Genomic DNA, 25234 nt, shown 5'->3' on the forward strand with positions numbered 1-25234 from the left:
GAAGTAGAAATAGTAATGCAATAACCAGCACTAAAACGCACTAGCCTTCATAACAAAACATGATGCAATTAGTCACATCAAGATGCAGAGCCATGCAAGACAAGCCAGTTTCTTAGAGTGGCAAAAGCACTACTACACTCTAGTATTTCCAAAAAAGTGTGCATGTTACAAGCCAAGAGCTTCTTTATTGCTATGCTATTTTTCACTATGACCATTGCTGCTAAGTGCATGAGAAGAAGATTGTGACATTTCGCATTTTACCTCTGTTGTTTGGTTTGCTTTTCTTTGTACTTGGCTCCTTTCTATTTCTGAGTATATACAGTGCAACCCATATAATGTAGAAAACTGATAATGTAAACAGTTGTTAGTGCAGCATGCATTCATGTCTTAAAACCTATTCTTTTCGAGTTGTTTAGCTATGCCCTCAGGTAGCAAGCTATGCCCTCAGGTAGCAAAATCTTAAGGTTTACAGTTGTATTACTATTTAAGCTGCACTATAATGCCTTTCATATTTTGCCCCTCAAGTGAAATCAGATGCCTTCGCTGGAAAGGTCTCTGAGGATCAATAACTTCGTGTGGGCTAGTCAGTTAAGCATCATTGTAAGAGGCAGCGCAAAAGAAACCAGGACGAAAAGGAAGACACATATACCACAGGACGAGCGCTGAACTACCAGTTGGTACTTCAGCGCTCGTCCTTTGGTATACGTGTCTTCCCTTTCATCCTGGTTTCTTTTGCGCAGCCTCTTACAATGGGTTTCTGAGCAGTGTAATGCGACACTGGCGTTACATTAGAAGAATGAAAGTTATCCTACTGCTACAACTGTTTAGGAGGAGTGCTATGTGACACAGGTATTACAGTAGAAGGATAACAAGGCTGTCCTCCTGCTGTAATATGCCTTAAAAAAATCCAGAATCAAAGTTGCAGTATTGGATGACGCCTCATTCAGAAGAAACACACATATACTATTTCAAAGGGAAATGCCAACATATGCCGTCAACACTGGTTCAAAGCACACTGGTGCAACACACTGATCTCAACACAGAGTTCTAGAAAAACGCACTTTAGAAAACTACGTACTTACATGTGTTCTGCAATACACGTTGAACGGGCACAGACAAGGAAGACAGCCCCACAGTTGGACAGTGGAGACATCCTTTTCAGTGACAGCTCTTTTCAGACCTCTTCACCTTTGGGCAGCAGGCACTTCACCTGCGTAACATCATAATTTGAATTTCACCTGTGCAATCTATGGAAGATGAAGTACCCACAATGACTGTGTTAATGGGTAAGAATTCGTACTGCCAGTTTCACACAAACACAAGGCAAAGTTTAAACAGACAAAAGTTAAAATCCACGATAAGCTCTGCATTGTTTAGGGTTCTTCAGAAATATTTAATCTGAAAGTGCTGTATGAAAAGGCTGCAAAGCGCTCGAGCCTATTTTTGGACTGGTTGTTCTTCAACATTCAACAATGATTTTTCTTCACGGTCGCCTGCCACTAAAAACACTTTACGGCTACACTAATGATCGAACAGGCAGTTTTGTCATTGGGGAAGCCGCGTCACTCCTCTATTTACGCGAATACGCGTTCATGCAGCTTGTTACTGGATGTGGCTTTTTGAGCTTGTAAGACACCACTGCGAGGCGATAGCACCGACAGTTCATCCTTGGAGGACGACGTCTTCAGCCTGCTTTTGATTCCAACGCGATTAACCGCCCGCCACAGTGGCCAGTAGCGTGTATCGCTTGGTCTGGTTTGGTTTATTGGGGTTTAACGTCCCAAACCGACTCAGGCTATAAGGGACGCCGTAGTGAAGGGCTCCGGAAATTTCGACCACTTGGGGTCTTTAACGTGCCCTGACATCGTACAGTACACAGGCCTCTAGAATTTCGCCTCCATCGAAATTCGGCCGCCGCGGCCGGTATCGAACCCGCGTCGATCGGGTCCGCCGCAACCACTGAGCCACCGCGGCCGGTCTGGTGCCGCACAGTCCGCTGCAGCGAACACAACTCGATGTCGTATCGAGCAGAGTATATCAAATGCCGAGCCCTGACGCGTCCCCGCGTAGCGCAGTACGCCGAGCCAGAGACCGAATGACGCGTACTACCGGCCACCAAGGCGGGCAGCTATGGGTTAGCTGCGTCGAATGCAGAGCGAACACAGCATACCTCTAGAGCTCGACAGCAGGTTTAATCGTCTCGCATAGGTGTGTTCATAGCTTACGAAGCCACTTCAAGAATTGTACCGACACGTGTACGCACAGCACATAATGCAACGCTAAACAGGTCAAGTTGTGTGCACTATCGTCAAACCGCTGCGAGCGGAGAGCGACAAAAAACATGCGTGCAGGCAGCAATACACAACCACGTCGAACAATGATTTTAGATTATTTTCACGGCGTTCGCGTCGCAACGGATACACTGTGAACACAGACAGGACAGCTAGTTAGTGACTCAATGTAGAGTGCATTTTGCCACTGCAGAAATAACCGTGCACAATGTCGGGTGGGTTTACAAAGGTGGCAGCGCCTCATCTCTTCCGTTTCTTCTCGCCTTAGTGCTACTTAGTTAATTTGCGTGGTGGCAAATTGCGCGCATTCCTGCGCATTATTACAGGTCTTACCTGAAAACGACTACTTGACGCCTTCCAGTAACCGCTTTCTTCTTTTGTAAAGCGGTTCCGGTAGATAAAAGACGCAGCAGCTTCCATCGGTGAAGTCCAACGTGCTGTCATGACGAAAAGCCAGCAGGCTTCCCGGCGCGGTCACTTTCTCACGAAGCACACGAAGGGCTGGAAATTGTACTGCCACCGGTGCCAAAAGCTACTATCACAAGTCAATCCAACACGAGTTTGAAGCAGCGATTTTGAAATCAATACAACACAAAACATGCCCGAACGACCGAGCGGCGAGCACAAACGGCAGCACGCCGGAACGACCCGCGTGGTCGCGTGGTGCCCGGAGAGAGAGAAAAACTTTATTATGGCAAGTGTGTTAGACCCCCCCTGGGTTCCTGGACCACCGCACGGTCCCACTCTAGGTCAGAACGTTCATGTGGTGTTTGTCCATGACGTCGGCACCCCGAAGCACCGCAGCAAGCTGCGATGGCGGGTCCGGAGACGAGAGCACGACCTCCCAGTCCTCCCAACTTGATAACGCGGGCTGTCCCTGCGGGGGAGGATCAGCAGGGCAGCCGAAAAGGATGTGGGAGAGTGTGGCGTGAGGGTCGCCGCACAGGGTGCATGCAGGGGAGGTGCCACAGTAGTGGGATAGCAGCTGAGGGGATGAGAGAGAGCGGGTCTGGAGGCGTCTCCAGAGGATCTGTTGGGAATGGGTAAGGGAGGGGTGTGGAGGAGGGTAAGTCCGACGGTCCAAGCGGGGCATTTGCGTGAGCTCTGCAAAGGTGTGCGCCCGTTCTCTCGAGAAACCTGGATCGAGGCCGTCCTGAGCCCGGCAAATCAAACCTCGGGCCAATTTATCGGCAACCTCGTTTCCTGGATTCCCAGAGTGAGCCGGCACCCACTGGAGCTCTACCCTGCGTGATAAGTTTGTGGTGGGGATGTGTTCGTCTTGTCACGTGACCTGCCAGCCTGCGCGCTTGATTTGAACGGCGTTAGCAAGTCTGCGCGGCGCGGGCGCAAGGTACATATGCTGTTTATTGGTTTCTCAATAGATGTGTTGAATACTGGTCTCACGAGGCATTTCAACAGCCTGTATGCTTATACTGTATGGTCCAATCAAGATGATGCCATTTTATTTCATGCGTTTGCCTCCTTTTTGTTGTAATAGTCTTTAGTTACCCTCGTGTACATATGTGTGAATGCTCCCTATGTGAGCCAATGTGTACGGGCCCTTATCACCCACACCTGTAAAAATCCCCAATTGGAATGACAGTATCTTCAATCAAAATAAATATCAGGTTTTTCAGGGAAGACTCAAAATTTTCAAAAATATGCTTTTTGGGGTAAAAATATGGCTTTTGCGGCACAGTATTACCAGTATCGCTGGACACCGGGAAGCCGGTTAATTGTCTTAGGTAGTAAGCTGGTAAACTAATTTCTAACTTTATAACTATCAGAGATAGGCAATTCGTTGCAATTAGAGATTTGTAGCCGGTCGTCAGTAGTAGCCATATCAGTTTTTAGAATTTCTAAAACGCGATTACACTCGCTGCTGTGCGTCGACAAAATTTGGCTGCATCGTGCGAAAATACATTCGCTTTCGAAAGCATGCAGGCAAAGCAAGCTCTCCAGTGCATGTAACTAGTCGAAAAAGCCAAATTTTGTCGAGCCGCAGCCCCAAGGGTAATCGCGTTTTCCAAATTCTAAAAACTGATATGGCTATACGACCAGCTACAAATCTCTGATTGCAACTAGGCGTCTAACTCTACTGGTTAAAAAGTTATTTATTAAAAATTAGTAAACCAGCTTACTGAAGACAATTTGCGCGCTTTCTGGTGTCCGCCAGCACTGGTGATAGCACAAACGATATTTTTACCCTAAAAAGTCTATTTTTGAAAGTGATTGCTGAAACGCCCGGTATTCAGGTAATGCTGCCTGCGCACCATTATGCTGTCACATTTATGAATCAGTAACTAAAGTTAGCTCTCCCTTACATTGTGCAATTTAATTCCAACCTAAGGAGAGTTTCATACCACATTTCTCACTTGGTACCAAAAAAGAATACTGTGTTCAGTTATACGTTAAATTTTACACTGCGAAGCGACCTCATGAGCAGTGTTTTTCTGAGTCACAACCTACAACCAACTTCAACATCATGACCTCTCCCATAGCAGATATAATGTGAATAAAGGCTAGCTGAAATGGGAATCGTTCGAGCTGTTGTTGCGGTTGGTTCCATAATTGGTGAGAAATCTGTTGTAAATTTAATTTTTGTTGCTAAAGTTTTAATTCACTTCTAGTCATTTGGATTCATATTTGCCCATATCAGTCAATAACATTGACTTTTTAATGGCTCGTGAGAAATCGTCTGTAAATGGATTTTTTCTTGCTTGAGATTTAATTCACTTGTAGTCAATTAAATTTATATTGGGTCATTTCAGTCAATAACATATTGACTTTTTAATGAGTCGTGAGAAATGGGCTGTAAATGGAATTTTTGTTGTTTGACTTTTAATTCACTTGTAGTCAATTAAATTTATATTGGGTCATATCAGTCAATAACATACTGACTTTTTAATCACTCGTGAGAAATGGCCTGTAAATGGAATTTTTGTTGCTTGAGTTTTAATTCACTTGAAGTCAATTAAATTTACATTGGGTCATATCAGTCAAGATCTTATTGACTTTTTAATGACACGGTGAGAAATGGGCTGTAAATTGATTTTTTGATGCTTGGGTTTTAGTTCACTTGTAGTTAATTAAATTTATATTTGGTCATATTAGTCAAGAACGTATTGACTTTTTAATGACATAGTGAGAAAACGATGTAAATTGATTTTTTGTTGCTTGAGTTTTAATTCACTAGTACTCAAATAAATTTATATTGGGTCATACCAGTCAAGAACATATTGACTTTTTATAGACCAAAGTCATTAGGATTTGAGTATTAATAGACTTTTTATTGACTCAAGAAATACTCTATAAACAGTTAATTGCATCTCACTGCGCATTTTTGTTAGGGAACGCTTTCTTTCAGTCGTTTTTGCCTCGAACAGCAGCAGAGTGGAATCACCTTCCCGCACCAACAGCAAACATCAAAGATTACCAGCTTTTCAGGAACGCCTTAGCAAACAATGTATGATTAGACACATCTGGAACCTTTTTTCATAATAGCCCCATTTCGTTCATTCTTTGTTTTTTTCTGTTTGTTTTTTTTCTGTAACCACTCCCCTCTCTAATGCTAATAGCCCTGGGGGTATATGAAATGAAATAAATAAATAAATGCGCTTTTTTCCAACTTTGAATATTTTTTCTGAACGTTATTCAGTTTAGTTTCCGTGCAAACTTTTTTTCCAGGTATTATATGTGATGGTGAGCCATTTAAAAAGTTTTATATTGCTCACGAATGTCGCGTGGTCTTTTTAAAGAAAATTCTGAGCTGAAGCGTTTCAAGCTAAAAAAATTTCAAAAACATAAAAACCTTACGCAGGCAATGTCATTACACATGATCAGAAATACAACTCATGTGCATTCTTTATCAAACAATTGCCGGGCGAAAAGGAAATAAATATTTTAATCATTAATAAATTAAAGGTCAAGAAGAAAGTAAGCATTTTAGTATGATGTTTTTACTGCGACCTGGTTTTGCACAAGCCTGGAAAATTCAAAGGGCTGTCACATGACGGGGAAAATTATTTCCCACTAGATATTAAGGAAAATTGTTTTGCCGGTTTAGTCGAAAGACACCAATTTTTTGAACGAAATCGAAGATAGTGGAGAGCAAATGTTGCGTTTGACATGAAATAACCCATTTATTATTTCTAAGCGTCTGGTAATTGAGGCTTTTAGCACAAGGACGCAGACACCGCTGTTAGAACTACTGAAGAAGCCATTTTCGCCGTACGAGAGGTTGGCCATTGTTCCTGCCAAGGAGGCTTATGGCAAACCCTAAATTGCCCGAACACTTGATCACCCCGCTGTCTATGCACAAAACTTGAGTTCACTTTCATCATCCAAAGAAGCCATCAAGAAATGAACTATTACGTCACAACCCTCTTGGATGACCGCACTCTTTTCTAGCACCCTTTTCCCTCCCCTACTCCTTTGTACCCTCCTAAACGCAGAGTAGCATGTAAGCGAATATTGACGCGGGATAAAATATGTTTTTCATTAAAGGGCTATCTCTCTCCCTCTCTCTCTCTTTTACTAGTACAGAGCATGAATTTTGGTCCCAAGAGTTTATAGCGCCCACCGACATCACAGAACACATGCTTTTCTGCCTTGCCATCAGTCAGATGCGAAGCGGTAACCTGGAAAGGACTTGGTAGTAAAGGTAACTGCTGCCGAACACCGTAACCACCGAGACGCCGCAGTGGCTGAGAAGTTTGGTTCTGGCTCATTGCAATATATATGCCGCATTGTTTTTCTTCTGCAGTGATGACCTTGGAGCGCACCGCTGTCTGACATCATGATACGTGAAAATGCCAATACGAAAATGAAAAAGGACTCCGCCTAGCAACACTTCGACCCATCCACCGAATTACTGCCGAAATCTTAAACTGTCAGTTTTTCTACCTAACTCCTTTACCAAACCATTTCGTGCCTGCTGCTTCAATAAATTAAGGTCCCAGTGCTCATTTTTTATTGAAGTGAGTACAAGACAGCAAAGTTATTACTGCCACATTATGATAAGCCGACTACAACTGCGCCTGGTTACAGAATATCCAATTCTCAACCTTTTTCAAACCACCCGCACAGCCTCAATGCCATTTGCTATCGGCCCCCAAATGCTGACGTTCTTTAGCACCTTTACTTTATGATGCCTTAAACACTTTGACTCAAAGGCATCGAAGCAGGCATGTCCTGCTGAGTGATTTTAATTTTCCTGCCATAAATTTGTCCGATCCGGCCTCTTTATTATCGAGAGAACCCTGGCCAGTGATTTCATGAAAACGCGTATAACATTTGGCTTAAAGCAACGTATCGCTGATCCCATAAGTATTGATTATCGCTCGTCCAACATTTTAGATTTCTTATTAACTGCTCAAACTGGTAACTCGGATCTATGCAACAATAGCCCTGCTTGTCGTGGAAGCACGTGCCGCAGCCCAGCGCAGCCTTTATTTTCTTTCTCGCGCGAGCACGCTTTGGCTCTGCCCTAGGCGTAGCCAAAGGAGGCCGCTACACCCGCTTGTGTTCGACAGATACATGACAGGAGCCAACAGTCGCCGAAGCCAAGGAGCGCAGGGGATGTCTTAATTTCTCGTTTTAATCAATACAAGATTAATAAATGCAGAAAAACGATCAACCAAATGCCACCGGTGGGATCCGAACTTACGACATCAGAGTTCCGCGTACGGTGTTCTATCAACTGAGCTACGGCAACGGCTGTCCAATGTTCTGCTTTCGCGGGTATGTGTGCAGTGTAACCGAACCTTGAGAGTTCTCCGGCACCATCCTCGTACATAGAGACGGACGTAGTATGTCCTATATTACAGCGAGTACAAGAGACCTAGTTCCACGAGTGAGGGCAGAAGCTGTGCGAGAACCCTCTTATCCTACCTATGCATCAAGACTGCCAGAATCGAGGACCTAGTTACCTGTTGACGAAAGGGAAAAGACTGGCGTTATATACCTCATAAGGAGCCCCTCGGTCCCCTTTCCTTGTGTGCACATTACATAAGCAGTAACACAAAAAAGATATAGCAAGCGTAACTTTGCATTACGGAATGCAGGAAAATGCAGGTTAATATAGCTAATGGGCCTGAAAAACGATTTGCCATGTACGACGCAGTTTTCGTAATTGCTGAATGTTGAGGTGGCACTTGAGCACATCCCAGATTAGAAGTATTGATGCAGTTCGCTCCAGTAAGGCCACTGAGATTACGCATAAGTGAACGATATGGGACTTTAAAAGTCCTTCCAGGGTGCTATACAATGCCTACTTGAAACACTTCTTATCTCCATACTTCTTTTCTAGCATATGTATGTGTAGTCAAGAGATCCGGTACAGTAATGTTATATTCACTAAATTGTTCTCGCCAGCAATATTATCCGTAGCCTTCTCCCACAGCAGCTCTGTACTTCGCTTCGAATGCGCCGGCGAGGCCTACAATCCTAAAGCGTAGTCAGCGCAGCCCTCGCTGAGCCACCATTGTCGCTGAAGTGTTCTGCTCCACAGACAAGAGGACCACCGAGCCACCTTGAGGTCGACTTCTGGTTTCATAAGCTGAGAATTCTGACGGGCGTGCGCGGAGTCGATCTTGGTGGTTCCCAGCTTCCGAGACAAGATCGGAGCGTGCGCTGACAGTCGCCGTGTCCTTTCCACTGGGTTGCAACTCCTGCACCTTGGGAGGGAAAGCAATTGAGAGCTGTAGCATTGCGCGAGCCGCGATTCCGCTACCGTGATTATCTTGCGTGGACGCCACCAAGCATGCGCGGATCGCCTTGAGGGCGCGCGCGATGTGTCCGGACAGCTGCTCGCATGCCTGCCGCATCGGGTCCAATCAGCGCGTGCGCACTGACGGGACGCAGAAGCGGACCACATTAGGTAATCGCGAATTGCAGTATGCTATACCTGTTTAATGGCTTCGCTATAGAAATCCGCGAGCCTTCCTGCCCCTTTTACGCTGCCTGCTTTTTCAGAGTGTAAGGATTCCTGCCGCTTTAAGGACCGACAGTACTTTGATCCGGCCAGTGGCAGTCGCATTCACATTGTGTTCGTTTAAAAGTAATCAGCCTGAACTATATATCCGGCTTTCGCTGAAGAGTAGCGTTGACCAATTATGGAACTTAGTCATCGCCTTGTAGATTATTCGAGTACATTGCACTGCACAATCGTGCGATATTAAGACCAATAGTCTCACTGAACCGCCTTAAGCCACAGACTCAAGTCACAAAAGAGTTCCAATCATTTTTTAAACGTGTATCTTCATTAACACGCCAAGAACACAATGTTGCTACCCGTAACACCAACCCTTGGCTCGTTCCTCATTTTCGCACCAATTATAAATAGCACTTCATAAAACACATTCTACTTGTTATATTAAATCGCCATAAAGATACGAATAACTTTTCGCGGAAAAAGCTGGACTAATACTTCTGTAAATTGTAATTGCCTTCTGCCTCGCATTTTGTGGTTATATAACTCAGTATATGTGTCCTCTTTTGTGTGCTTTCTATATATGTATGTACTTTTAATATGTGCACGCTCTGTTTATTTTTGTACTGTATAGCATTTCTCCGTATATACTGCCTGTCGCTGCTCTGTAATCATCTCCGGGACTCAGTCAAGGCCCAGTCGATCCTTTTATCCCGGAGAACGTTCCAGTGCATGACTGGAGAATAAACTGAATTGAATTGAAATTGACTTGACTAAACCCCAATACTCAATTTCAATTCATTCTCTCGGGTGGGCCAACTTCTGAAATATTTGGGGTGTTTGGAATTTTTTGGGTGGCCGAACTTGCGACAGCAAGTTTCGGGCGTCGTCCGATTTTTTAATTTGCCGGTGCCCTTTGACCCCTAGCCTTCACGTGGTTTTGATGACCTCATTAAGGTCTAAACCGCCTTCCTAGACAAAGGGAAGCATCATACCACTACTGGTGCAGTAAAGCAGCAATGAAGTGATGCGCCACTGCGCCGGCAGGTGGATTTTTCAAACACAGTTCCCATTCAGGGGGGGGGGGGGGGGTGTCAGACCTAGTATGCTCTTGCAAGCTCCCGCAGGTCTCAGGTACAGGGCCACGGTGAGAACCGGGCAATTTGATTGAAATTATTCGAAATAATTTCATACTCACATACCACGCAGGGTAGGTACCTCAAAACCAGTTTGGCAGGTTTCCACGCGCCATGGCGATCAGGTTGATGTTGCTGTCGCAAGACGACGTGACCTCTGCACAGCAATACCTAATTTAACTGCCACCTGGCAAGCTCGACAGTTTCCCCACAATCCGGTGGACAGGCTGGCACCTGCCATGGTGGTGGTGGTGGTGAAAAACTTTAATTCGCTAAGAGAGTTTGAGGGTCAAGAAACCCTGCTACATGGTCGGTATCCTTAGTCCGGGACACCGCACGACGAGGCCCCGTCTCGCACCCGCTTTACTAGAGCCCTTTGAGACTCCAACGTGGATCAGTTGAGGAGGGCAGTCTCCCATGCCTCTCGGGTGCGGGTGGGGGAAGGGGGAAGGTGAGGATTCCGAGTACATGCCCACACCATGTGAAAGATATCGCAGATCTCTCCACAGTGCGGGCAGCGCCCATCGGTGTTCGGATCGAAGTGCTTTACTATGGCAGGACAGAGAAGAGTTCCTGTCTGCAGGCGCCGCAGAGTTCGCTCCTCCGCCTTACTCAGCCCCTTGGCAGGTACTGGGTAGAGACGGTGGCTGTCGCAATAATGAATTAGGATTCCGCGGAACCGCAGAAGCGGTCTATGAGCTTCTGAGCCAGGAGAGCTAGGATGAGGAGCCCGGTGTGTGAGCGCTCGGGCGGCCGCATCAGCCGCCTCATTGCCTCGTAGACCCTGGTGGCCAGGAGCCCAGATCAAATTTGTGCGAGTTGGATCGGCGGGAGCGCGTCTTAGAATTTGGGAAGCAAGAGGGGATATTTCGCCTGCAAGATAATGTTCACAGGTCCGACGAGAGTCCGTGATAACTGTTCTCGATTTTGGATCGGCGGCAGCGAGAGCTATTGCGACTTCCTCCGCTCGCGTTGAATTTGGCGGGCAGGCTGTGATGACGTCCCAATGTCTCCTGACCTGTCTCCATCACTCAGAGAATAGGGCTGATTGGGGAGCGCTGTGAGAGGGGTGTTTTTCTCCAAAGATGCTGACCCGACTGACGAACACGTTGACAGAAAATACGACAGGGTTCTTGCAAACATAGGTGGCACATCGACAACTATCGGCGCCTGTTCATTCTCCTGTTTAATATAGCATGCTAAAATAACGGCAAAAGAACATTTACGGATTTTAGAGCTGAAAGCACTACTCCTCCCATGCTGAGCTTGAAGGTGAACTGGCGCTTAGATTTGACCTCTAACGGGAGGCCCGCACCACGTGGCTATGACGTCATGCCATCACACTCGCCGATGCCACAGCTGCGCACTTGGAAGTCATGTCCGCAGCTGCGCTGGCTGCGGTTCAGCCGCTTCTCCTCTCCATTTCTGGTATGTGATGGTCACGTGATTAACTCTTCTGCTTGGCTCGCTCTTGCAGTTGTGGCACGTCACGTGATTTGGTCTCGCTAATATGACTGCAGTGCTTGCTGACATAGCTTTATCCCCGCTCAGCTGAGTTGAGCCACGGCCACTTTTTTTCGCCAAATCAGGCCCATAGAGAGACAACAGTACGCAGATTCCAACTAGTGGCACCGAGAGCAAACGCATGGTGGCTCCATGTTTGCATACTATCGCGCGCAAAATTAATAGACTCCTGTCAGCGCGGGCCCATGACACGCAAACCCATTAAGAGGCTTAAGCCAAACTGTGTGCGACTGCCGCCTGACGGAGCACTCCTGGTGTCGAGACCGGCGCAACTGGCGCGCGCTGATCTCGTGCAGCGTGACGCAACGCCAGCCTCGGCAGCAGGAGTGCTTGGTCAGGTGACGCTCACTTGAAGTTTGGCCCAGTTCAGGTAAGCGCTGTCAGGGGCACATTTATTTAGCACACGACAGTTTAGGCAAGAACGTGGAGACACCATAACTACGTCAGAAATCGCCTGTTTTCTTGCTTTGAGCCTACCGAAAATTTGACTGCTTTCGCCTGAAAAGCAATGCACTGAAAACAGAGCCCCTTTGCGTGTGCTCATCGTTGAGCACAAGTCATTAATCAGAACTGAATGCTTGTGCAGGAACACATTGCATATCTCAGAACCCGTTCGTGAAAATGTATGTACCTTTCATGGCAAGGCTCGTCACGCACCCATTTATTCAATACATTCAAATATCCTGAAACCATGTTTGCTTTTCTGCGAGAACTGCTAATCTCGCTTACGTGAAATCTTGCTTGTTTCACAGCCAGTCGACCCACAAATTACTTCATCATCCTCTTTAACCTGACGCCCTCATTCCCTCAAGTTTTCTTTTTGGTCTTGTAAAAAAACTCTTGCCCAGAATTTGCGCTACAAATGCGGATACCTACCCGCTTTCTCGCCGTCAGTACTGTTTTCGAATCAGTGAAATCCGTCAAGGGCTGGTCGTGCATAGCAGATTCCTGGGCTTTCTGCACGCATGCCAGAAACATTCAAAATTTTTCGCTTGGTCTGTTCTGTACCAGGTGGCAAATATATACAGCAAAATCTGACCACTCGACTATGTGCAGACATTAACAGATTGCACGAAATAAAAGGTAACCATATGGCGGTTCAATGGCTCTACAGAAAACCACTGAACAGAATACTTATATGCAAGAGGTGGCCGCGATCTCAGCGTATTAATTCCATCGATGTAATTTATTTTCTATACAAACGTTCCAGGACCTAATCTGCTTTACAACCATTCTTATAACAAATTTTCCCAATTTTCGGACAAAGGCAAAGCCATTCTATGTCATCCACGTTCTGAGTGCAACACTTGTTTGTAATTATTGAACTGTCTTGCGAGGTATATACTGCATGAGGTCCCTAAACTGCATCCCTCTGTTTAGAACAGACACGAACAATTCCCGCAGCCCAGCTTAATGTTCCTGTCTTTTTGAGATTTTCGTTGAAGTCATGAGCATGATTCCGATCTGGCAGTGTTGATCTGTTAGTATACTGATCTTATCCTTGCAAGTAATGAAAAGCGTTACAGTTTAGACATATTGTAACCACTGCCTTGTATTCATTTCGTGATATTTTGTAGTAATCTTGTTGGTAGGGTGTGCACGGAGTGTTTCTGGACATTAATGGGTATACTTATGCTGAAGGGATCTAATTTCGCTGCTGTGCCCCATTTTATGGCGGCAAAGCCCCGGCGGCAAGTATGACCAGGCACGCCATGATGTCTGCTACCGGAATATTTCCCTGTGGAAGAGCTACTAAAGAATTTTGTGGGTACATTATAATTTATGACATAACAATAATGACACCCTTCTCAAAAAGTGGAACCATCAAAAGCTAGTGAAGCGTCATTACTTTAAGCTAAGCTTTTCGAGCACATCCTCCCGAGGCGACGGCGCAGGCGTACTCAAGTACTAGCGAGAGGACACTTCGGTGGCGGTGAATATGCCTCACTCTTTAGCTGGAACGGCACTGCGCAGGTTTAATATGAAGAAACTACATATTACCTTCCTCTTGAAAGAAGAGCTAGGGCGTATAACGCAACCTATTTTGCACATGCGTCACTTGGAATGTCCTGCATTACATCTAAAATGGCGTGGCAGATTAAATGAGCGAGCCAGTGAGTGAGTGAGGGAGTTAAGCATTTTTTATACAAGCCGCACATCAGAGTGTTGAAGTAACAGTGTTGTGTAACACAGGTGACTGAACTAATTCATGATCCGAGAAGTGCACTTGATGCAGGGTTGTCTGTAGATTGCGTCTTCTTGGATTTCAAGAAGGCATTTGATGTTGTTGCTCATTCTTTTTTGCTTGAAAAATTGTCTTGGTATAACATTGATGAGAGAATGATTGACTGGATACAAGATTACTTGCACTTAAGGAAACAAAAAAGAGTAGTTATTAATGGAAAATTATCACGCGAATGCATTGTATCTTCTGGTGTACCTCAAGGATCAGTGCTCGGACCTTTCTTATTTTTGATCTTTATGAATGACATTAGCTCTAATATCCTCATATTCGTCTGTTTGCAGATGACTGCGCATTGTATAGGGTCGTTGATAGTCCGAATGACTGTGTGCAGTTACAGAATTATTTGAACAGGGTGTCTGATTGGTGTAAGGAATGGGATATGTTTATTTACTTGCAAACATCTGTGTATATGGGAGTCGCAAAAAAGAAAAAGCCCCATGAATTCTCTTATACAGTTAATGGCACACCACTTTCCTCAGTATCAGAATACAAATATCTCGGAGTATTCATAACCTCCAACCTAAGCTGGAGCCGACATGTCGACTATGTAACAGCAAAGGCGTGTCGCGTTCTTCGTTTTTTAAGGCGTAACACCAAGAAATTCCCTTTACAAACAAAAGAGTTACTTTTCATGACAAACGTTCGCTCGGTTCTCGAATATGCCTGCGCAGTATGAGACCCTTGGCATAAAATTGATATAGATAAACTTGAGAGGGTACAAAACTTGGGTATCCGATATGTCTTTAACAACTATACCAGGAGCTTTAGCGTTTCACGTGCAAAACACTCGCTGGGATGGAAGACGCTTGAAATACGTAGATATTGTTCGAGGTTAAAATTTTTTCATAGTAATTACTATTCCAATACTGGCATACACCGTGACCTGTACATCCATTCACCAAACTATATTTCGCTACGCCGTGACCATCGATTAAAAGTTAAGGAAATTAACTGATGTACAAATATGCTTTTTTCCCTAGGTCTATAAAAGATTCGAACCGGCTCTCTGAAGAGGTGGTATTAATTACGTCAGGTGATTTATTCTCTTCATCTCTGTGAATGCTGTTTTGAGGCTGTATTGATGTTGCATCATGGTTGCATTGTATGTGCTGCACTTTGCTACCTTTTTTTTCGTTTGTATGATGTGTTATTCACCCCCACTGTAATGCCACTTGTGGCGCTGTGGGTATTACAATAAACAAATAAGTGTCGTGCTGACTCTGAACGGCCTAGGGTCGGCGCTGTTGCCGCTCAAAAAAGCCTACGTGGGCGACATGCTCGATGGCAGTGAGCGGGCTGAATGTCACGTACCGGAGCCCCTAGATCATTTATGAAAAACAAAAACGTTATAGGAAGGAGGTGCAGAAGAGAGAAACGCGGCGATCGGTTAGCGCGAGCACATTTAGAGATCACGTAGATCTCACCCACAATGAGCGAACGCTTCGCTGAAACAACCGCTAGGGGCAGACATTTCTGGCAGTTACAAAACTGCCTTACCAAGAGTTATTTTCGAAGTCAATCTCAGACAACAACTTGCTGTTTGTTGTATTCATTAAAACCTCTCTCTCAGGCTGTTGTCACTACAGTGCAATGCGTGCGTTGTAAAACTAACAGGGGTGCTTCACAACTACACAAGGTGCTAGAAGCAGTATTCTGTCACTACCAAAAATTTAAATAAACCCTATTATAAATAATAATGCCTGCAGTTCCTTTTTTTTTTGCTACGTTCAGGGGTAGATAAGCGCTGGGCAAGTTATTTAGCCGCTGTCTCTCGATTTAAAGGGCCGAGTGTCCAATCTCTGAGCTAGGTAAACGCGCGGGAAAGTGGCATGAAACAACTTACGGAGTTCGTTCCAAAGGCGAAGCACGCGGCGGCTCCTATCAGCAGTGCGAGCACGATGGAGAACGCGATGGCGTTTTTCCCCTCGAACCGCTGCTTCCAGAGGGCGAAGTAGACGTCTTGGTATGCGTCCTCTTCGGATCGCCTTGGCGGACTATCAAATCTTAGCACGTACACGGGGCTGCGAGAGGGATAATGCACCTGATGCGTTGTGCTTTGTCCTGAGGCGCAAAGAGTTATTCGTTTCGGATTCTCGCCATGTAAACATACACAATTTTTCAAGAAACCATTGCACATATGACGATCGTTCAAAGGAGCCTGTGCCGTGTGACATATACAGTGGGCCCAGAACTGCAGATACATGGCTAAAGCAAGATATATTTCAAGCTCCAGGCCCTCTCTACAATGTAGAGAGCGAAAAATAACTCCTTGAAGTGCAAACACCAGCTGCGGCAATGTCTGCAGCAACTATCGTATGTTTAGCATAGGCTGTCCGTGAACGCGAAAGAAGCGCAGCTTATCTCCTTGAATTCGTAAGTCAAATGAGATTCCTAAACAAAAACGCCTGCAAATGGATACAGAATCATAGGTTTGGTGGCGCCACAACGGTCGCGTTACACTAGAGGCACAAAAGACGCGCTTGGGCAGTGCGCTAGTGCATGTTGAAGATTCCCATGTGGTCAAAACTATTCCGAAGCACTCCACTGCAACGCATCTATTTCCCTCCGTCCTCCTGCGTTCCCTCTGATCATTTGAACAAGAGGCTACATGAACACACACAAAAAGAGAGCACAACGATCACCGACACCTTCTAGATCGTTCTTCAAATGTCAGCCTGCACAGCCAACTACACCGGCAAGATGGATGCGTTACTGAAGTACTGTACATCCCTTCCGTCGTGGCGCATTGACTTTTCACGTAGTGCAAGATAATTATTCTGCCTTTCCTTTCCTCATACCTAGCATCTCTCGCATTGGCGTCAGGCCATTAGGCAGACGAAATGTCGCTTCCTCGACACAGAAGTAAAATGTCTCCATCTGAGGCATTTGCGTATGGACGCGATGTGCAGTTTGTCCCGAGTGCGTTAAACATCAGCGAGAAACAATACCTCCAGTAGTGCCCACCTGTCGCTCGTCGGCCCCTTACGCTTATTGCGAATCCACTGGCGAGCGAAATTCATTGCTGGCTGATGTACGCCGCTGCAGGGCACAAAGCTTTCTTCTTCCTTCTTCTTCTCCACATCAAAATGGCCCATACCCACGCGGCACGATTGGCCAATGTACGGTGGTGAATTCCAAGGAGGTATATGTGCGGGAACAAAAAAATAACTAGAATAGTAGAGCGATTGAAATTAGAAAATATATATGATAGGATATATATATAGGATAGGATAGAATATATGATAGGATAGGATAGATGTCGCCATGAAACGGCATAAAGGGTACAGCAGAGGGATCATAGCCCTCATGACAAAACAGAACGCTCTCCAGGGTGGCTGAAGTGTAAGTGAAAGTTATTGCGGAGTAGCAGCGCCGCTCAAGAATGGGGCCTTCAGTGTAAGGAGCCATCGGCGTCATCTCTGCATTCTGGAAAAAGCCGGACAGGATGGTTGTCCGTTTTTATTTGGGCAACCAGGCCTTGGGCTGAATATCCGTTTTGGTTGCATCCGGGTTATGTTTCTGTGCACTTCTCTTTAAGGCTGAGATATGTACTCAGCAATTTGCTGTTGAACCACAACTTTCCTTTTATACTGGCCTTCCCTGTGCTATTACTACCCTTCAACCGTCCCCCTCCTAACGGTAATCTGCGCTTGGAGGACGTACAGCTGAAGCGATGAATTCCGTCGATGGCTGCGTCTTCTAACGCCAGAAAGCTGGGGAAGTTGCTTACGACCCATTATACAACAGCGCAGAAGACAAGGCACAAAACAAAAAAAAGGCACGAGCTCCAACTTTCAATTTAATTTTATTAGGCGCTTGTATACATTTAAACCCTTCCCGCTGGGACAGTTAAAAGAATCTAACTTATAACACAGATTGCTACGTATGTTTCCGCAAAGTCGTCCTCCATAAACGCCAGTTCACGGCTGTCAAGTGATAATGACGGTTGGCTGATGCAATAGGAACCACCCTTAGCAATATGATCCCCTACGGTCCCTTACGATCCCTTACATCCCTTACGGTCTGGTCGCATTGCGCGAAAATGACTGAAGTTTGATTGAGCAGTTAGTTCCTCGCGTCTTTTTTTTTCCCACGATGAAAAGGAAGATTAGATCCCGTGCCGCTGCTCAGTGAATTGTTGTGTTTCATGAGGCGGATGTTTAAACACCGACCCGTCTGTCCCACATAGTAGCCACCACAGGAAAGCGGTATCCGGTAGACGTAGACGGCATCTATTTGCACAATCCGCCATCCTACTACCATGCCTTACAGAGCAGGTATTCTGCTCTCTCCTTGCATCCGGCTTCCGTCTTCGCCGCACTGCTAAGCAGGTATTACTCAGTTTCCGGCGTGAAGAAAAAACAAATTCAACGTTGTACTTCCTGCCCACTTTTCTCATTAGGTGCGACAAAGCATGTACGTATGGGATTACGGCAAACTTTTTACGCTTTTGTGAATCAGGTTCCTTAGGCACGTGGTTCTTTTCGCACTAAAGAACGTTTTGAAAACAATAGAATAATCACAGTTCTTAAACGTTACTCTGAATGATGTAGTTCGACCGATTAAGAAAATAAATCAAATTTGCTGCCTTGGCTTTTCATCGCCTTTGCTGCGCAACTGTGCTGATATCCACGCCTAAGACACGACACTTTTGCTCAAGTGGAGTGCCTCGGAGAGCATCGAGAGAGGGAAAGAGAGACAACTTCATTGCCATAGAATCTCGGGATTTAGGGCACTTGGGCTTGGTGTGGCCCCAGGTGGGGGTGAAACTGTAGCCCCGTAGCAGCAGCGTCAGAGGCCATCGAGCAAGAAATAGAGTCGACAGGTAAAACCCAATTGTTTAGCGACGCGCACTGCACTAAAATAATGGCTGCTCACACAGCGCTTTGTTGTACACCTGAAGGGCACATGCACATACGCTGGTTCAGGCGATAAGTGAGTGCTTCCAGGGGTCAGTCGGTGTGCGCATCAAAGTAAGGGTGTGTCGTGTGTCTTTCCTCCGCTATAAAAAAGAGTATAAGAGCAGACTTTAATTAACTCACTCTATAATCCCTTCTCCTCCACGCATTAGGTCCGAAAATTTTTCTTAGGTGTTTCCTTGGGGGCCTTCATTATTGTATTTCTGCGCTTATCACCGGTCGTGTTAATCTGAAGCCAGGCAGTACGCCAAATCTGCCGTCGCGAAAGCACCACACCAGCCAAAGTATATAATAGGAGATGATAACGATCACCATATAAAACATTCATCTTCTCTAATAGACACAATCAGAATATAGGGACGTCCGAGAGGGGCCCTCCGTCCAGGGCACATGTGCGACTGCCGTTGCCTGGTTAGGTTTTCAGCCTGTGCTTATCGTTCCCTTCTGAGTCGGACAGCACGGCGTCCCATTGGGAGGGCCTCGGGTTGGTGATAGGGAGGACTGCCGTATTGAGTTGGACGGCCCAAGTAGTATGGTATAGGGACGGGTATTCAATACAATCTGGGAATATATTTGATAAAGTGCGGGATATTTTCTGCCGGAAGCTATATGTTTTGGTTGGTAGCTGTGGCCACACGACGTTCTCGTCTTTCATGAAACTTTTTTGAGGAGTTCAATATCTTTTTCTGCACAGGCGATGATTCTGGCGCAGACTTTAATACTGGTTTAGCACTGGCTTTAGGTAGGGACAGCGTTCAATGACGGTGGCGCTAGCGCTGGTGACAGCGTTCGTAGGCTGGTTCGGAGGAAGCGACTCATGACCAGGGTTCCACGATAGTACAACATTGGTGGAGGAGGTGATGTAGGATCAAGATTCTGGCCGCGTACGTGGATACGAGGCCCTTGCGGTAGTTTGGGCATTAAGCTCATATCAGTTGTGAGTCGGGGAAATGGAGCCAATAGCTACCGGTACATCTGCTCAATCTGCTTACAAGGTTTTGGGTTTGGGATGGATGCTGTCGTAACCATATCTAGAGCTTGGTCTATTACGCCTGTGGTAGTGGCTTTCCGGTCGGGGTAGTCAGGTAGTAAGTCTAGCGGAACCGTCTTACATGCCGTGTAAAGCTGAGAAGGTTTGCCTCTGACGTTGTGCTCATTTACCGAAGTAGTTTCCGAGGTAAAAGAAGTGAGTAATATTATTTCACAATGGCACGTTGCTTTCTCCTGGACTAATTAAAACCCATACAGGACCAATAGAATACCTATACAGCAAAAGAATGTATTAGACCAACGCATATTTACAATAAAATTTTCCGAAAGGTTCGGCATGCTGTCTGTTTTGACTGGAAATCCAGAAGAAATTATAGTTTAGCTAGCAGCGTTAAGGCAATCTATTTTGTAGGCAACCGTACCAGCAACCAGGAGGCAGTGCGCGAGAGCTGTGGTGGTGTGTGATGTGCGGACGTATGTAATCCGGGATAGCACTCTCAGTGCGGTATATAGAATACGTACTCTTCTTACAGTAATACCGGCGTCTAATAAAGATGATATAGTGGCGAATAGGATTTAGCGAAACGAACATGCCCTTACATCGCACAGTACACAGGAATCTAAAATTTCGATGCAGGCCATATCCAGGAGGCCCTGTACTGTGCGATGTCAGTGGACGTTAAAGAACGCTAGGTGGTCGATATTTCTGGAGCCCTTACGGTGTCCCTCATAGCCTCATAGCACTACGGTGTCCCTCATAGCCTGAGTTGCTTTGGGACGTTAAGCCCCCATAAACCTAAACATGCGGCAAGATGACCCAGCAGAACAGCGACAGCGTTTTGCATATGGTGTCCGTACCCACCCTTGGAACTTATGAAACGTTCGACCACAGTACCGGCGCCTTCTTAACTGTAATGGCTGGAGTTCTATTCCGTTGCTAGTGGCATCACATCAAGCGAGTAGAAGTGTTCTGTGGTCGGCACGATGTGTGGCGCAGCCACCTACGCCACAAAAGGCCGAACCACAAGGCAGCATTTCTTCGGCGTCACGTCAGTGTCGCGGCGACTGGCGTCGCCGGAGGAGAAATTCTTGCCCTTTGAACGAGGTGACGCAGGGAGACGCCTATGTCTGGCGAGGCCATATCTCAGCGTCGGCGCCTGACATACCTCGTAGCTGGGGATGTGTGCGGAACAACAGCCATTGTACATCGTGGGAGGGAACAGCGAGAACAAAACGATAGACGAAGCAAGAGGACACAAAGACGAGCGCTGACTCGAAACTGAATTTTTTATTGAAAAAAGAAAACATATATACATCACAACCACGTGAACAAACAAAGCAACGAGCATTGGTCTAGCGGAATCAAGATCACCAAACGCACAATATGCCACGTGGTGAACTCCGAACAAATGCACCCCTGAGAACCGAAATGAAGCAAGTCACGAATTATCTAAAAACGATACTTATTTGTCAACTAATGCCAAAGAAGTCTGGCTGATACACTGTGATTCTGTCTTCCGTATTAAATGCCTTATGCGAAGGCAGCAGCGCCCCTTCTCTACCTTTGCTATCGCCCCCTTGCACCGCAGTAAGTTCCCGTCGCCGCTGAATAGGACGACTAGCTACGGACAGGGGATAATTGACCGGCTTTATCCACGACCTCTCCCCACCCCCGTCTGGAAACGCGCTTGTATTCCCATGTGTTTCGTTGCCCTCTCCTTCGAGCTCCGAGTGACCACGTTAGCAGGCGAGTTGCTTAAGCGATGCCAAAGAAATTCTGCCTTGTGGAGGGCGTTAAGCCGTTCTTTATCTCGCCGAAGCTGCGTTCAGAGGCGCGCTACGACGATATCGTGTACTAATTGAATACGCACTTAACCCGAAGCCAGCCGTCATCGTAAAACGATTTCAATAAAAGAAACATATGATCACCGTCCAGCGGACAGCATTGCGGACCGCGCTGCCATACTTCGTGGACTGTCCGAACAATGCAATTTCCCCTAAATGCTGGACAACAAACTCTGAGCCAGGGTGATCTGCGATAACGCAATGAATCTGAACAGTGTCATGTACTTATTGAACCTTACTGAGCGGTGACACATATTTCTCTGCACTTGTGACCTCTAAGTACCACACGCAAAGTGCTTTATTATGCGAAAATGGCATCTGTCTCAAGAACCTGTACGTAATCGTTTCTATTCTGAGTGGTTATGGTGCTGTGTTGCTGACATGAAAGTTGCGGGTTCGATCCCAGCCCCAGCGGTTGAATTCCGATGGAGGCGAAATTCTAGAGGCCCGTGTACTGTGCGATCAGTGCACGTTAAAGAACCCCAGGTGGTCGAAATTTTCGGAGCGCTTCACTACGGCGTCTCTCATAGCCTGAGACGATTTGGAATGTTAAATCCCATAAACCAAACCAAACTAGTTATTATCAAATATTGAACACGGGCGTCCTGTCACTAAATGTGCCAGAAATGAGAGACTGTAACACATTCGACTGATACAAAGGCAAAATATAAGGAGGCTAATTAAGCCTTACGAAACGCCAGAAATGGCTGGTTACTACAGATATTGTGTCTAAAAAAGCAACTGACCACAAGCGCTACTCTGCTTGTTGTTTCTAGCGGTTCGGGCGCTATTTATGCACCTCACTAATTAGACACATTCATGTTATCCACTACACAAAGACTACTGAGACTGTCGTTTGCTCGGAGCCAGCAGGTAAGCTATCGAGTTCAGTCACAGCGGGTTTGTGTTAAGGAGGGCCAAGGTTAGATTCGATAACACCACAGCATAACAGGAGAAACCACGTCGAGAAGCACTCACACAATGTTTCGCACAAAGTTCTGGGACACGGCAGCAGTATTAGGCATCTGTCAGATTTTTTCGCATATAGTGCAAATTTTTTTACACACCTGCATGTCGAAAGAGCGCTGATTTAGGACGATGCCTTGAGCAGTGTTCCCGTACCGTGGGCAGTGAAGCTTCGCTTAACGAAAGGGGGGGGGGGGGGGGGGGGGGCTTAAGTAGCTGGCGGGTAATGATGTTGTTGGCGATGATGCCAGACGAAAATCGTCGAGTTGTACCGGGGGAAGGTACCGGGGTAAGTACTTCTCTTCAAATTGTGTTTGATGAGGCCTTTCTAAACCATGCAAAACTTTTGCCTTTCCATTCGCTCAGCGGTTTATTACAGCATTACTTGATGCAATTTCAATAATGGCACTCTGCTTTTCGAGTTCCTGGAGCTCATGCGATGAGCTGTGGCGGTGACTGCGTCTTCTCAAACTTCAGCTTTGAATTTTCCATTGCTGACTGATTATTTTACAGCGCATTTGTAAAATGCACTGTAAAATACGTGCGCTGAAGTCTTGCGAATGGACGACTTCAATACCAAGGTAGGCAAGCAGCAGGCTGGAGAGCTTCACTGAGCTACTATAGCGTAGGCTCTAGGAAAAGCATGGGGGTTAGTATAGCATAGGCTCTAGCAACAGCAGGGGGAGTTAGTAGAGTTCAAGGACTGCCACAATTCACGTATCATGAATACTTTCTTCCTTAAATGAGAGAACAGGAAGTGGACGTGGAAGAGCCCCAATCGTGCGTGTAAATATGATATAGACGTCATACTGTTTGGTGTATTTGGCATCGTGGAGGATGTGAAGGTTCTGGAAAGGTGTGTTGTAGTGACCATGGATGGTAAAGCCTCGAATTAGCCTGAATTTGAAGAGGCATTTGAAGGAACTCGCGAGGCGGAAGCCCATAACGAGTTAGTGGTATGAAGGAAAGTAGAGAATTGTGGAATCTCGCTGCTGTCTGATATTCGGTTTTAACTCCGGACGGCGACCATTATCTTCAGGCAACAAGCGACATTCTCGCAGCTATCATTACTGAGTGCGCAGTAGAAGTGCTGCTAGAATGGTTAAACAGGATACCGGCAAGCTCTCTCAGGAAACCAAAAGCTGATTAAGAATCGCGAAAGCATGAAAGCCTCTAATCCCATAGACAGAATAGAACTGGCAGAGCTATCAAGGATAATAAATAAGGGGTAGGTAGCCAACATGAGGAAGTTTGATACGGAGAGAATTGAGCATGCTTTAAAGAACGCAAGTAGCCTGAAAGCGCGGAAGACGAAACTTGGCACTGGCAAAAAATCGAATGTATGGCTCAACGGACAAGGAGAGCAGTGCCATTAGCAATATGGCTAGGACAGTTAGAATAGCCGAAGTGGTTTACACAGATCTATACTCAAGCTAACATAAGCACAATAATGAGAGTGTAGTGCACAGCAATGGGACATTCACCAGCCACGAAAGAGGAAGTAAAGAATGCCCCAGGAGCAGTGCAAATAAGAAAGCAGATGGAGAGGATCAGAGTAATTTAAAGGACGTTGCGGAGATTTTACTAGAAAAACAAGCCACCCTTATGAACTCTAACGTAACGGAAGCTTGGAAGAATGCTAAAATTATCCTAATGCATAAAAAAAGGGACATCAAGGACTTGTGCAATTAGAGACTACCCAGCTTATTGTCTCTTCTTTACAACGCCCTTCCTGACGTAATCGCTAATGTAGGTAGGCCAACGATACACTTCCTTTAGCCAAATGATCAGTCATGCAGGCTTTCGTAAAGGTTACGCGGCAACAAACGATGTTCACATTATCGACCAGGCGATTGAGAAATGCGCAGAATATAGCTAACCCCTCTCTATAGCTTTCACAGATTACGCGAAAGTATTTGACTAAACCGAGACCTAAGCAGTCCTGCCAACATTACGGAATCAGGGGGCAGGAAAACCATATGTAAAAATGTTGGGAGATAACTGCAACGGTTGCATAGCCACAACAGCCCTCAATAAACACAGCAGTAAAATTCCAATAATGGTGTTCACCGCCTGTGTACAGCAAGCATTCAAAACCATGGATTGGGAAAAGTTAGGGTTAAGATTTATTGCAAAATACTTTTGTAATCTTAGGTTCGCTGATGACATTCGCTTGCTGTGTCACACAGGAGGTAAAATGCAAAGCATCACCAACGAGTTATAAAGGCAGAGCACAACTGTGGATCTAATTACTTGCAATACGTTTTGTTCTCTTGCCTCGAGAGCAGGCCATTAGGCAGCGAAGACGCTGAAAAGCGATGTGCGCCCAGCGAAAAGCTAGCGAAACTAAAAACAAACGCCATCTTCTCCCACGACATTGATAATGT

The 25234-nt window shown here is 45.9% G+C and overlaps 1 protein-coding gene across 1 annotated transcript; it reads right to left on the minus strand.

Moving 5' to 3' along the window:
- Positions 1-8749: 8749 nt before the first annotated feature.
- Positions 8750-17147, minus strand: LOC149361959 (uncharacterized). The gene is made up of 4 exons (XM_089569630.1): positions 17092-17147; positions 15971-16148; positions 12759-12839; positions 8750-8962 (listed from the first exon to the last, which is right to left on the minus strand). Exons 1-4 carry the CDS (start codon positions 17145-17147, stop codon positions 8750-8752), a joined length of 528 nt encoding a protein of 175 aa, XP_089425756.1.
- Between the last annotated feature and the right edge of the window lie 8087 nt (positions 17148-25234).

Source organism: Amblyomma mixtum, chromosome 2 (genome assembly GCF_055824585.1).
Source record: "Amblyomma mixtum isolate Tamu chromosome 2, ASM5582458v1, whole genome shotgun sequence".
In the NCBI taxonomy this organism is placed as follows: Eukaryota; Metazoa; Arthropoda; class Arachnida; order Ixodida; family Ixodidae; genus Amblyomma; species Amblyomma mixtum.

Coding starts and splice junctions, on each gene's coding strand:
- LOC149361959 (XM_089569630.1), bottom strand. CDS start 17,147: ATGAATTTCGCTCGCCAGTGGATTCGCAATAAGCGTAAGGGGCCGACG. Junction 16,149..17,091: donor AAGGGGCCGACGAGCGACAG/GTGGGCACTACT, acceptor TCCCTCTCGCAG/CCCCGTGTACGTGCTAAGAT. Junction 12,840..15,970: donor TCGCCTTTGGAACGAACTCC/GTAAGTTGTTTC, acceptor GCATGCGTGCAG/AAAGCCCAGGAATCTGCTAT.